The sequence below is a fragment of the Sphaeramia orbicularis genome, chromosome 4 (assembly GCF_902148855.1).
Source record: "Sphaeramia orbicularis chromosome 4, fSphaOr1.1, whole genome shotgun sequence".
NCBI lineage: Eukaryota > Metazoa > Chordata > Actinopteri > Kurtiformes > Apogonidae > Sphaeramia > Sphaeramia orbicularis.
In genome coordinates this window covers 57,164,591-57,179,522 of record NC_043960.1, presented here as the reverse complement: position 1 = coordinate 57,179,522, position 14,932 = coordinate 57,164,591, and the positions used below count along the sequence as shown (strand labels likewise).

General features: G+C 40.4%; 1 protein-coding gene across 2 annotated transcripts; it reads left to right on the top strand.

The window, feature by feature from the left end:
* Nucleotides 1–3,055: 3,055 nt before the first annotated feature.
* Nucleotides 3,056–13,049, top strand: LOC115418554 (profilin-2-like). Of its 2 annotated transcripts, none has more exons than XM_030133068.1 (3): nt 3,056–3,380; nt 6,683–6,875; nt 10,812–11,140. In XM_030133068.1, the coding sequence occupies exons 1-3, from the start codon at nt 3,252–3,254 to the stop codon at nt 10,907–10,909; spliced, it is 420 nt and encodes a 139-aa protein (XP_029988928.1). In that variant the 5' UTR covers nt 3,056–3,251; the 3' UTR covers nt 10,910–11,140. The 2 variants fall into 2 exon arrangements, with proteins under 2 accessions (XP_029988928.1, XP_029988927.1); XM_030133067.1 differs by lacking the exon at nt 10,812–11,140 and adding an exon at nt 11,199–13,049 and having other exon boundaries at nt 3,061–3,380.
* The last annotated feature ends 1,883 nt before the right edge of the window (nt 13,050–14,932 follow it).

Genomic DNA, 14,932 nt, shown 5'->3' with positions numbered 1-14,932 from the left:
GTGCTCCGCTTTAGACACGTCTCATGTGTTTCATTCATTGCTAGTCTGTTTGACCTGCACGGTGAAAGTCACTGATTAATGTTCGTTTGTCCCCTCATTAACTATAGTTGACTTTCCTCTGAGCGAGGTTCCAAACATGTCTTTCTTTCCTGGAATCGTCTCTCACCTCTTCAGTCCTTTCCAGGCATGACCACATGTATCAGTGGAAACAGGGAGCAATAATCTAGGAAGGTCTGAAGTTATTAAAAAGCACAACATAACAGTGATTATATTAATAAATACTACAGCATATATATACGTTCATCAGCACTGAGTGAAACTGTGTCCAACACAAAACCAAACGTGTTGAATTCCTGCTGCTTTTCATTGCAAAATACTTGGGACAGTATGGTATGCCTGAAATGTAAACTTAGTAAGACACAAGGAGTTTCTTTGACCCTCCTGATGCTAAGGGTGGTGGTGGCTAAATGACTCAGGCCTGGTTTGACAAGGCCCTGCTCAAAGTATCAATTTAGGAACAAATGACCAGTTAAAGTATAATGTCACTTAATTAAATATTTAAATTAAATAAAAAAAATATTTTTTTTGTGTTTCTCTGATTTTCATACATTTGCATCTGATTTTTGTTTAGAAATACTGAAAAGAAATTATCTGTTGAAATATCTGTATGAATTTGTCAGTCTTGAGACTGTGAATCATAATGTGATACGATTTGTCGTATTGGTACGGTGTAAATGTGTAGCATAAAGAAACTTGAATGACATGAACATAGTGTGAGCAACAAAATTAGTGGAAAAGCTCAATATTAAGTCACTGAAGTGAATATTACGTTAAACAAGTGGTGCCAGGCACAACAAACCCTGCCCCTCGCACATATTTCACCCATTATGAGTAAATGGGAAGATTAAAAAAAAAAACATCATAAAAAATTTGAACTTTGACCTACTTTTCCCACAATGTAATAACATCTATTCTGGGTCAGTGGCAATCTATAAACCCAGTTAGGTATGAATTCAAGCAATAGTTTTGCTGCTAAAATGTAAACAAACAAACCAAACCAAAAACAATAGCCCTTGCCTCCCCTTCAGTGGGCAGGGTAAAAAGTGAAAAAATCACCCCCAACTCTTTCAAATCTTTTCAAAGATGCATGAAACGTATGGAACTAGAGAAAATAAGATTTTTTATTGAAAATCAAGAAAGCAAATTGTATAAAGGGTATGCACATATGTCACTTCCCTCCCTGGGCCACGCCCCTCTAAGTCAGACTGAGTGTCAAAAACCAACCTGCTCAACATGACAGAGTATAGCAGTAAACACAGCCAGACCAGGAAAATGTGAAATATGAAATTAAATTAAGGACAACTGGACTCGACGTGGATCCATATGAACTACCAAAGAACAAGTGGTCCACGAACACTGACATGTGGACAGAGATCGCGTATCCAGACATCCAGGGTGGAGGGGATCAGCGCTATTTTTACCTGAAACTAATATACATGGTTTCATCATTACTGACAACCAGGGTCCAAAACTAGGGCCCAGAACCAGCTGATCCAAAGGGTCCAAAACTAGGGCCCAGAACCAGCTGATCCAAAGTGCATTTCCAGTAGAGCGTGGACTGACCCCAGTGAATATATGCATGATCTACTGGGACTGAGGAGATTTACTGAGTCTAGTTCAGATCCAGTACTTTATCCAACACAGATACTACTGCTGTGGACCAGCAGGGGACGACTTTATTCTTGTAAATTATGATATTTTGCCCACCTGTTTTTAAATTTACAACATTATTCTTGTAATATTATGGTTTTGTTTTCGGAATATGACGACTTCAATCTCATAAACGATGACATTTTTATGAGTGTTTTTTATAACTACGACTTTATTCTCATAACATTGTGAATCTTTTTCTATTCGACTTTACTATCATAAAATTACGGGTTTTATATCCATATGTTATGACTTTATACTTGTAGTAACAAGTGTTTTTGTTTTCTCATGTGGCCCTAATACGCTGTCGTAGCTTTGTGCTCAAGTACCCCCATATTTGAAAAACTGGGTTAGCCTTAGTTTCAGTTAGTTTACTAATCATGTAGGAACACAGGGTTCAGAATAACAAAATGAAGACAAAAACCATGAAAGATCTGATCATGAAAGCAAGAGCTTTACTAAGAAGTAACGTTAGCCAAAACAATACGTAATTTAAGGTCTGATTTTACTCAAAAATACAGCATAAATTAATGTTAGCTGACAAGAAACGGGATCCACAAACCTAGATTGGTTTCCTGGATTTGTGGATCTATCTTCTACTTCTCTGTTCTTTGTCTTTCGGTGTCTGTAAAACGATAGCTCCGACTGCTTTTCAAACCTGTTCATACAATCAATTGCACAACAGCTCTTCTCCATTTTTTAAAATTTAATATTGTTCTTAAATTTAGACAGTATTGAAGCCAACGCTGCTACTCTACTCCCTCTTTCTGCCACTCAGTGGGCATAACCGCGGTGACTTCCACTAGTGGTGACATCACGTGCATACCCTCTATAGAATTTGGCAGACATTTATCATTTTAAAAGCAATATGTAGCCCGGTGGTAAGATATAGGATTAATGTTTAGCATTATTATGAGGGAAGGACCCCCATCCCCCTTTCTTAAATTTTCTTGTCAAGATATCCTAATCAAGATATCCAACATAACCATGAGTGTTACTGATGTGCAGTGTAAGTGTGTTCATGTAGAACATGTGATGTTTGCATTATCTGTTGAACATGTTCTAAAAGTGTGAAAATTCAATAGAGTTGAAAAAAAGTGAAAAGATTTGTTACACCGAATCTCTGTAATTCTACTGTTTTATATGTTTATCTCAAAAGGCTCAGATAGAAAAAAATAACACAAACTGGGCAAACAGAAAACCATTTTTGGTGCTGAAGAAGAAAATAGGCTGTTTCCCTTTGCCATTTTGATCAACCACGGTGTATTCATCCGCCGAGCAGTATATTTTAAAACGAGGAGGGCGAAGAACAGCTCGGCGGATTGATTTCTTGAGGACTACACCCAAGCTCCTGTCCGATTGCAGCGGCTTCCCTTCGTTACTCAGACCAGAAGAAAGCCGGGACGTGACGGAACAGGGGGGGTTTGCTCGCTGGAGGCCCATTAAACACCGATAAACACAGCTTCCTCGTCGCTTAAGACACGTCTGTGACCTACCTGAACCCATCGCACTTGTTTCATCTTAGAACTAATATCACTAACATGTCCTGGCAAAGCTACGTGGACAACCTGATGGCTGACGGCAGCTGCCAGGACGCGGCCATTGTTGGCTACACGGACGCCAAGTACGTCTGGGCATCGTTCGCCGGTGGTACTTTTGCCAATTTGACGGTTAGTATGATCTTTTTGTCAGCGTTAATTGTTAGACAAGAAGCAAGTGTCCATTTTGCAGACCGGTGCATTTGTCTGCATCGTCCGGCCTTGTGACTGAGGATCAGGGGGCAGTGGTACACATGGTATCCGGTGGTCCTCCCCACACACATCAGCTTTTATCACACACTGGTACATGGACGGAGTTAAGGCCCGTTCAGAGGTTCACCACAAGTCATAGTGTTTCCACTAAGCGAATTTTTCTTCAGTTTCTCTACCTAAGATGAAAGCTAGTGAGCAAACTCCAGCTAAAGGCGCTAACAGCTAACAGGCTAGCTAGCATTAAATGGTCGTGTTCGCCTGTGAGACGGATCTGAATAATCGAAAATGCAGGAAAAAAATACGAAGATATTTGTTCCGTTTTCAACCAAAACCAGACTGAATAAACGTCCGGGATTTGACCTTATATACGTTGAATTGCCTTGATATCTATACTTGGGCAGAGGGGAGGGTTTGTCTGATTTACAAAGTGTTAACATTAATTAGCATCTGTCGCTAGCGGTTAGCATAGTTACATCAGGCCCATCATTTCCTCTTGGAAAATCACTATTAGCTACCACTATTTGCGCAAATGTCGGGGTCCTATCACGCGTCCTCGGCATGCATTTGGTCTAGTCTTTTCTTCTTAGTTGCTTTCCGTGAATCCCACCGCCGCTACCGCCCCTATCTTCCAAGATGGCGGATACACTCCCAGTTTTTATTCATTTGTTCATGTAAACCGAGGCAGACGTGTGTGAAGGATCTGCGGTGGCACGGAACTGGAATGTCCCGCTAACTTTTTCTTAAAGTCTTAAAATTACAAAACGTACTCCCCAGCTGCTTTAGTCCCCCCTCCGAATGTAAAAGTTAAAATGATTTCGCTTTTTAAGCCACCATTTTGTCCGATAAATAAGCGATTAGTCGATAACTTCAGTATTGTGTGGCGGTCTATTTCCACTTGCGTAAATGCAGTAAACAGTGGGTGGGTTGTTCGTCCTGGTGGCTGTGCACCGGGAACACAACCATGACCGAGTCCGCCGCCGACTGGGGAGTGTCCTCCGGTTCGGTTCGGAATGACCGTCTGAGGAACTTGGATCCGTATGTGTGTTGAAGGCCCTTCTGAGGCCGGTGTGGACCAGCCTGGTTTCAGACCCAAATGAACACATTAGTTCAGTAAATGAATGTGGGGGAGGCCTTTACGGACAGGACCGCAGCACAAAGTTCAGGAACAAATGGAGTGAAAGGGGAAGAACAGGAGCGAACCGGGCCCAGGTGTCTGTTAGCCGGTATGCTAACATCCTGTGAGCCCAGAGGAAGCCCGTCCGTTTACCGCCCGGTTTGGTCTGGGTTTGCTGTGCCATGACTGTGCACTTCTGGACCAAAGGGCGACGCCTTTTTTTTTCTGCACATGGGTTCACAAGAGCCTCGGCTTCTTGGCTGTTTGAGTCCCAGGAGCAGAGGCTGGAAGCTGCAGCAGAAGTCCGGTTGGAGGTGGTCAGTGTCCACAGGCTGTTGAGTTAGCATGTGTTAGAGAGATCTGCTGCAGGCCTTAGTGAGGGTTCATACGGGGGCTTGAAATCCTTGAAAAGGCTTGAATTTAGTTTCGGTGCTTGCAGTTCTAACTCTGTGATGTGATTTATTTATTTATTCATTTTTAATATTAACTCTGCTGGGTTAGACGTCCAGCCAAAGCTACTTACATAGAGGTTTGGGAAAAATACAACTTTGTCAAAAAAAGTTTATTTCCAGGTGTTCTCAGGTCGACTCCAGGTGCAGTTTTCTCAGTGTCAGTGTCTGAAGGATGACAAGTGGCTTCCCTTTTTTGGGATAAAACTTTGTGTTCTGTTAATTTCTGAACTTTATGCTATTATGAAACATAATTTTAGATGTTTATACATAATACGATGTACTTTATTGTGATTAAAGAGTGAAGAAAAAAAAGTCCTGAGTAGATGTGTATTTTACTCCAGTGATAAGGGGCTCGGCTGGGGAAAAAAAAGTAGAAAATTACCCTGAAAAGGGCTTGACTCTGACCTTGAAAAATTTTCTCTGGGGCCTCTTAGTTTGTGTGGCTGGTTGAACTTCCACAGCTGTGACTAACACTGTCATCAGATGGTTGGATGGCTCTTCTATTTGATTCAGAACCAGTGACTGTTTTCTGAACAGCCAAGTACTTGTTCTCACAAATGTAGGTCGATTACATTTTATGAGCAGTCAAAACTTAAATGCAGCTACATGTCAAAAGTTTGTCACTGAATGAGAATTTTAAAGCAAGATGCTTTACAATTTTTTTTTGATTATTAAAAGATTGGCCTTTATTTGTCTTTACCAATAGTCTTTACTTCGATTTTTGTCAGTTGACTCTGAATTGTGCTACTCTTTTTGATATCGTCATTGTACACTGGGCTGCCAACACATGCAGCCCCTCACTCCATTTCTTGCTGTTTCTCGAATATCACACTTGACTGAATGTAGCAGCTCTTGCAGAGTGATGGCAAGGCTGAGTTGTATTTTTTAATTGTATAAAATTAAGTCTAATTTCCTTTTTTTTTTTTTTGACTAACTCAAACATTATCCATGCTCATAATTTAAATTTGTTTTAAACCTGAATTGCACTGTGTAGTGCATCACATACAATAGTAGTGAGTGGAAGGATCCAAGGTGTGGAAATAATCCTTTTATTAGTCAGCACTTTGAGATTTTGGCTGCTTCCATATAGTTTTTAATTCAGTGAAATCCTCATACCAAAATTTTAAGATGATCACCAGTCAAAATACACTTGAGTGTGTATTTAGACAATATGAACAGAGCATGATAAATGTATGTATAAAACTACAAACCTGCCATCTACTAATGGGCCTCATCATCTGTCCTTCCTGTGCTCATTTTTCTGAATTGTGATCCATCATAGCCTTAACTCGGGTAACCTTGCCAGGCCTTTGTGTGAATATCAGGATCTTTTTCAAAGTCTGCAGTATTATTCTAAACCTCTATGTTCTAAGGCCACACCACAGGACTTGGGCTTGTGCATCACTGTGCTCTTAGATTTTCCCACGCTCTCATGTCCTCAGAGAGGTCAGGTTTTAACAGCATGCTCAGTATATTTTTTTCTGTTAGATTTCATAGTGAAAGAATACTTGGTTTCTATGTGATTTGTGGTATATTTCACATTCTTTGCAGTGCTCTGACAATATAGTAATAAATGAACAAAATCCATACAATCATAATGAGGAAAAAAACAATGAGTTTGACAAATCTTCTAACTGCAATGTTTCCCTCCCCAGCCTGAAGAAATCGATGTGTTAATAGGAAAGGACCGAGAGGGCTTCTTCACCTGTGGGCTGACCTTAGGCAATAAAAAGTGCTCTGTTATCAGAGACAGCCTCCAAATTGAAGGTGACTGGACAATGGACATCCGGACAAAGAGTCAAGGAGGAGAGCCAACATACAATGTATCTGTAGGCAGAGCTGGAAAAGGTGAGCACCAGACCTGGGGTGGGGTTTTAGCACAGTACACTTTAGTAGTAGTACTAGAGCCATGCCTAGTCTGCAGTAACACTGTACCACTAGGTTACCTTCTCTTAGAACTTCTGTGTTGTCCATGCATGTGGGTAGACCATGAATGCACCTTTCCTCAATATATGACATGGCACTCAAACATCAAAGAATAGTGCCTTTTTTAAACTTACACTTTTATTAAATTGTAACAAATGGCTTTAAAACAAACGTAATAAGCCCAAAATATAAAAGACAAAAAACCCCAAATGTAATGCGCCCAAAATAAAAAAAACAAGACAGAAACCTAAATGTAATATGCCCAAAATCAGATCTGCAGGTCTCTTAGGTTAGACTCAGTTTTTAGGTTAGACTAAGCCTTGGTTGGTCAGGGGTCAGTGTTCCTCTTTTCCAGTGGGTCATAACTGTCCTGGCTGTGTTCACTTTCACTTGCATTAGCAGTGCCCAGTTGACAGACTCCAGTTAATTCCTTTTCGTCTCTTTTGTCGCTCCTGAGTTTTAGATTTCCATTCTACTGGTTCAGGGCGAACCTTATTGTTGTAGTTTGAATCCCTCACTTGCCAACAACAGTTTTTTGACATTTGTCGTTTGATTTCACTTTGACCAGACCAGCACACTTCACTCCATGACATCTGAGGAAAACTCCTTTTGTAGTTTGTTGAAAACAGAGCTATTTAGGCATTTTTGTTGATAGAAGAATCCTAATCCAGTGAGTTTCCCCCCAGTTTAACTGGAAAAGCTAATTTGAATCACTTTGAGATTGGAAGTGTTTTCATGTCTACTTTCTCATACATTTGACAGTTATATGCAAACACTGTTATTTTAGTTGATTTCAGTGAAGTCCTTCATGCTTAGTTATTAAACTTTGTCGCTGGTCATTTCTTACTAGGTCTGAAACTCTTTGGGTCCAATTTGACCGTTTTTACTGAGGCAACAACTTACTCTTGGACTTGTAGTTTGTGTTTTGTTTGTAAGGAATCAAGGTACCATGAGGGTTTTAAAGCAAATGGAACTTGAATGATACACAAGTGTCTCAGTACCAAACCACAGCACCTGTAGGTCCAGTCCTGTGTAGGTTTGAAGAACACTACAGATGTTGATGCTGCTTCTGATGCCTGTTCCTGTACACTGTCAGCGTTTCCACAGGGATTATTTTTTTCATTGTATTAAAAGGATTGGGTCCCTGATTTGTTAGTCCTTAACTGTGCCAGCCTGTGCTGAGTCAGTCAGTGGATATGTGGTGGAGAAGTACCTTACACTGAAGACCCACGAGAATGAAAGTAAGGATGGAAAAGTGTGTAACAGACACATGTAGAGTATGTGTTGGTTTAATGTACTAGTTAAATATCCATGGTAAGACGAGTAAGGGAAAGCCAGCGTCTCAGTCTACACCGACCCGACTGGGCTCAGATGTGGCTTTTTATGTACCTGGGATGGTCCAAACCTGTGTGACCACATGTGTACATTGTTGATGTGTAACCCTAAACATGGTTGGCTTAATTTTCATTACTGTTCATGATAACGTTAACAGCACATGCAACATTTGGCCTAAAATGAACTGTGATGGTTCCATAGTTCAGTTAGTTGGTTCCTTCTTTACCATCATCAGAACCAAAGCCACTCAATGACTGTCCTGTACAGTCTGCTCTGTCCTCAGGCCGCTCACACACATGCACATGGACGTGCTCTTCAGGCTGCTTTCCAAAACTCTCCTAAACTGCATGCGTCTTCCTTCCCAGTTAACACCACCTTGTTCTATCCTCAGTCTGAGTCCATTCCTTTGCTCACATGCTGCCATTGTGTTGCATTCAGACACTCACATGTATTGAGGAGAGGTCCCACTAGCATGCTGCTGGTAATCTGCATGTGTGCTCTGGTACTGATGCTTATTAGTGTGAATCGATGCATTCAGTCCTATTCTTTGCTGCTGGTGTGGTGCATATTGAGTGCAGATGAAATAATAGGCTAGACTATGGAAGTGGAATATACATGAAACCCACAAGTAAAGGGGAAATGGCTACTTAAAAACAAACACCTGGACAGAACCGGTGGTCTGGACCACGAAGTTACCTGGTTTTGTCTGAATACAGTACTTGTGTTAAGTAAAGAATGCAGATTTCAAATGAAAGTTACTTTCAGGGTCTAATATGGGATGTTGGTCAGTGTGTCACAGCAGGACCAGATCCAACCGAAGTCAACATTAGTGTCATATATTCAAGTTCCACCTATTATTTATCAAATTGACTCATTTTTTAACTTAAGAACTCTATTTTATGGAACTGTTTACAAAATTTCAGTATCACTTGTAGAAAAGAAGGCATAACTGATTATGTAAAGTTATAGTTCTGACAAATATGAAAATGCACTATTAACTTTAATATTTGTTCACACTCATATATGTAAACGCACTATGAACTTTAATAATATTTGTTCGGACTCACATGTAAATGCACTGTTAACTTCAATAATAATATTTGTTCTTGTATCAGTGATATTTTCAGTCTGTGAATCTGTTGAACTAATTCTCCATCAGTACATGAATATTCAAAGGTTCTGTCCAATCCAATTACTAGTCTAATATTCTCTGCTATTTTCTGTTTATATCACTTCAGTTGTAATAAGTCTGTTCAATAAAAGTTTAGGATCATATTTGTAATGTTTTAGTTCCAGTCAGTCTTTTACTGTGATACTGAACAAAGGTCCAAACTGCTGTCCCCCTGTCCCAGTTCCCACCTGTCCCCGTGTTCCAACAGATTTGTGTTCATCCAAAGTGATCATTTCCACATTTTGATCCAGTATTGATCCTAGTTGTAGTTTATCATCAGAGCTAAAGCCCTATGTTTCATGTCGGATCCATTTATGATGAGAACAGCATGTTTTGGACATTTGAATAAAGTCAATAAAATGAGGTTAATTTTCAGTCCCTGTGTCACGCAGCAAGAATTTTAACTATTTTTACCCTTAAATGTTCTTTGTCTCAGTTGTAGCATGTGTCATTTGACAGTACTTACTCAGACCTATTCATACATGTATTAAACAGATCAGTTATTGAGTTTAAACACAGACACTGTTGAACAGGACATGGGTCCATGTGGAACTGCTGGATCTGTGTCCTGGTTCTGGTCCACCAGTAGACTTGATCCAGATCTGTAAATAAAAGGGTAGTTTCAGTTCTAATATGAACTCTGACCTTAAATACTGTTTGAACTACGGGTTAACTGCCAGTGGAGTTTTAAAGGCAGTTCATTAAACTGGTTTCCAGTAGATGACTGGCTGAAGTGGGCTGGCTCTGACTCGTCCCATTTCCTGATGTGGATCAAACCGGTCTGTGGTCCACCTAAAGACACCAGACCCATGGTCTTCAGACAGATCAGTGTAAAACAGTGACTAACCCTAAACTGCCTGGGTCGATCTGACCCAGTTCACACATGACTGTGGTGAATGCCACTGTCCTGTCCTCTGTCCTCCTTCATGTCCACTGTCCTGCCGTTTGCCTCCAGCAGCACTGATCCAACATCAGCCTGTTCGTCCTCCTCAGACCCACTGAGACAAACTTTGGACTTTTTTACATTAAATAATTCATATAATAATAATAATAGATTAGAACCAACACAGTGCAACAGTTTGTCCAGATTCAGTTTTAATTGGCCTGTCCTCAACAGTGGCCGGTGTTTTTGCCAAACTGTTGAACCGGTCCAGTCCAGGACTCCCATGCAGGGGTGGGTCTCAGGAGGATTTCCCGCCTCAGCCTGTGTCTTAGTAGCTCTGTGTGTGTGTGTGTGTGTGTGTGTGTGTGTGTCGGCCTGCAGCTTGTGTGTCTGCTCTGTCCTTGTCTACTTTAACTACTTGTGATGTCCACACCTTCTCTAAATGTCCCTTCTGTCTCTTTTCTTCCAGTCTTGGTCTTGGTAATGGGCAAAGAAGGGGTCCATGGAGGCGGACTGAATAAGAAGGCATACTTGATGGCAAAATACTTGAGGGATTCAGGGTTTTAGTTTAGTTTTGACATAGCTTATGTGATGTAGTTTAGAGGGAAAACAAATGAAAAGGAGAACAAAAAAAACACAAAACTAAAAAACTTAATAAAAATAAATTCCTATCAACTTCCCCCAAATAGTCCAGTTGAAACTAAACTCCCAGGAGCCTTTGGGACAGATTGACCCCTGACCTCATCAGTATAGACCCATATGAACAAGGTGGCAATAAAACCAGTCTTTGCTTTTCCAGCCGTGCTGTCATCATGTCTGTTCATTTCTTTGCTTTTTTTTCCTTTGTGTACTCCAGCGTTGGTTTTTGTCATGGGGAAGGAAGGTGTCCATGGAGGACAGCTCAACAAGAAAGCATTTCAGATGGCCGATTACCTGAGGAAGTCTGGATACTAAAGCCTGTTGTGGCCACCTAGCGGCTCACCCTTACCACCCTGTCGCATTTCACACCACTTCCACTTAGTCATTTTCTTTTCTTTTTTTCTGCCTTTTCTCTCTCTACCTTTTTTCTCTCCCCTGTTCCCCTAACCTGCCCCCCCCTTCCCCTTTTCCACAATCCACTCGCGCTGTGATCTCTTATCCCCCCTTTAAGCACTATAAGTTGATGCATAGTAAAGGTGAGCATGATGCTAACAGGATATCATAACAAATCTGTACTAAACCAGAGAAATTGTGGCCATAAAAGGAAAATGAAGACTGACATCCAATTGAAGTGTGCATTTCTTCCAGTCATGGTGCCCATTACTTATTAGTCCTCGACCCCCACCCGTCTAAAACACTCCCTCCTTGTGCAGTCGATGCCTTTGGAGCACTTGAGTGGTAACGAGCTCATCATGTCTTCCTATTTTTGTCTTTTGGGGGGGAGGGGGGTGTACATGCATATCTGGGTCCAGTTAGTTTCCCTCCTCTACTCCTGTCTGCCAAATCGTCTTTTCCTCCCCTCTCTACTTCCTGTTTGCTTTCGACACTACACAGGAAACACTACACACGCCTCCTGACCTGTCCTTCCACATCCTCCTCTCTGTCCTCAAAGCGTTGTCTAAATGGGATGGTGTGTGTGTGGGAGACGCTGGGATCAACTCTGTTAAACGATTACAAACCCGATGGTCCGGACGCCGGTGGCTCCTCCCACCGCCCCGCCATGCCACCATCACAGCGTCTGCAGCGACACAAGCCCATGGACATTCCACAGTAACTCTGGCTCAGGCACTTCCTCCTGTTCGGTTTCAGCTCCTGTTCATGTATTTTCCTTGTATTGTTTTTTTAAAAGGCTGCCATTTTTTTGGACAGTAGACATCCCAGCATATAACCATCTGGAGCTCGTCCAGTTAGAATTTCTACTTTTGTTTTTAGAGGACCAAGTGTAGTTGAAGCTCGGGCGTTTCTAATCATATGAAGGATGACAGCTTTTTTTTTTTTTTTTTTAGTTTTGAACACTAATCCGACTGTAAAGCTAAGGTTAAAATACCCATGACGCTCCAGGGGAGGTAAGGGTGGAAGCACCGGAAGGAAACTCAAGTCACTACTTTTTATTTCTGTCATGTTTAGACAAAACCCATGCATTTGTCCAAACCCATGCTGTGTTGACAACTGTAAAACTGTGGAATAAATGGCCTTCTACTCTTCTAGTCAGCTGACCTGGGATATTGCACGGTCTGCCCATGCTCAGTACTGCTAACTGTAACGTCCAACTAAAACACTTCTAAAAGAGCAAGAGATGACACTCAATGGGCGATGGGTCGGTTGGAACCATGACACTTCTGGTTGTCTTTGTTGAATTGTAATTGCAGAACCTGTGTATCCTGTGCCATAAACGTAGAGATCTGTTGCTGTTGTCAGACTGGTTTCGCCCACTTTCACCACTTCATTTCATTGGCACTTTTCATTTGTACTTTTTTTTTTTTTTTTTTTTTTTGAACGCTTCATCTCCACTCTTAGGCATTGTGGGATATGTGTACTCAAACAGTTTGAAGTCCTGTTTGCTCATTTATGTTCGTTTCTTTTCCTCACTACTTTTTTTTTTCTTACATCTGGGATACAGTCTCTTTAATGCATCTGATTTCATATGCATAAAACTGAGAAATGCCATAAATTGATTTATCACCTTGTTTACAGACAGATCAAATAAATTTATTCCAACCAGATTAAACATGTGCTGCCTTTTTTTTTTCCTTGAAATTTTAAATCTGCTTTCCTGATTCTAGGGGTCATCTGTCAGAATATACTGAGGATGTTCACATGCTCTCATGTTCAGAATGTGTCAGTGGTTCATGTTTGTGAATCGACTCCTGAACTGGGAAAACTCCCTTTGATTCCTGTATACAGTGATGAAAGTGTTCCGGTTTTTGCCGAAAATCAGTTTTTTTTTTTTTTTTTCCAAAAACTGAGCATATGTTCTGGTAAATTAAATGTCTCCAGATCATTTTCATCTGGTTTGGCAACATTTCAGCCGGAAAATTACGCATAAATCACTCCAAAAAGTGTAAATTGTGTTTATTTGGGTCTGTCTCATGGGCGTGGCTATATTGTGGTCTTTGCCATTCATCTCGACCAATGAGATACTCGTTTACAACGCAGAACTTGTATCGACTGCTCTGATTGGTCCGTTGATGACAAGTGGTCCGTTTCGCGTCTCTGGAGACAAGATGGCAGATTCGCTTTGAGTATTTTACCACTGGTGTATTTCATTGAAATATTCTGTGAAATCATGTCAGAATTCATTGTCCTTCAGCGTGGGAATGAACTGAAATATGAGGCAGGAATCAAAAATAAGTTCGTGTATTTTTCCATTAATTTTGAACCTTAATGCTTTACAGGTTTTTGCTCCCAGAGTGCACCAGAATGCACCGAAGAGCATGCAGAATGAAATGCTCAGAAAAGTTCAATTTTTTTCTTTCCTCACTTTCATCACTGTGTATAAATGTCCTAGAGCAGGGCTATCAAACTCAGCTCAGGAGCCACATTTAGCACAATATGATGTGAAGTGGGTGGACCACAGTGTCGGAGGCACAAATGGAGGAACAGGATGTGTAAAATTTAAAAAAAACAAAAAAAAAACCCCAGCCCTAATAAAACCAGGGTGTGTAATATTCTGAAGGCATCAAACCGATGCAGGTGGTTGAATGTATGATCAGATCCTGTTCATTACAAACATTTGAACAGTTCAGAACACAGGTGTCAAACATGCGGCCCGGGGGCCAAAACTGGCCCCGCCAAGGGGTCCAGTCTGGCCCCAAGGATGAATTTGTGAAATACAAAAATTACACTAAAGATATTAATAATCAAGGATGTTAAAATCATTTTAGGTCAGTTCAATCTAAAGTGGACCAGACTAGTAAAATACTATCATAATAACCTATAAATAATGAAAACTGCTAATTTTCCTGTTTTAGTATAAAAAAAGTTACATTTACAGACTAGCCTTTAACAAAAAATATGAATATCCTGAACAAATATGAACAATCTGAAATGTCTTAAGAGAAGTATATGGAACTGTACCAATATTCTGCCTTTTAAGTTGTGATGCTCGTGTATAAATGATCAACTTAGGCGTAATATTGTTAACGTTGCACTTTTTTTTCTTAAGAATTTTCAGGTTGTTCATATTTGTTCGTGTTATGTTCAAGTACAGTTTGTAGATGTAAACATTTTCATAATGGAATTTTACTTCTTTCACTCAAAAACAGAAAACTTTGGAGTTGACATTATTTATAAGTTCTTATCCTATTCTTCATATAATTTTACTGGTCCAGCCCACTTTAGATCATATTAGGCTGAATGTGGCCCCTGAACTGAAAAGAGTTTGACAGCCTTGGTTCAAAACATTTTTTCAACCATGAAAAAATGAACACAAATAGTTTAGAAATAAAAAATGAAAATGATTATAGAGGAAATAATCAATCCTCCTCCTTTTCAGTGACTAAAATTAGAGATTCAGTATAAATTGATCTCAGATGCAGATGACTAGGTACAACAGTTATAGTAGTTACATTACACACGGTTATAGTAGTTAGATTACACACAGTATGGACG

What these genes read in the sequence shown, in the direction of transcription:
- LOC115418554 (XM_030133067.1), top strand. Translation starts at nt 3,252, where the DNA reads ATGTCCTGGCAAAGCTACGTGGACAACCTGATGGCTGACGGCAGCTGC. An exon ending in GTACTTTTGCCAATTTGACG is followed by an intron (nt 3,381 to 6,682) that starts GTTAGTATGATC and finishes TTCCCTCCCCAG; the next exon opens with CCTGAAGAAATCGATGTGTT. An exon ending in TGTAGGCAGAGCTGGAAAAG is followed by an intron (nt 6,876 to 11,198) that starts GTGAGCACCAGA and finishes TGTGTACTCCAG; the next exon opens with CGTTGGTTTTTGTCATGGGG.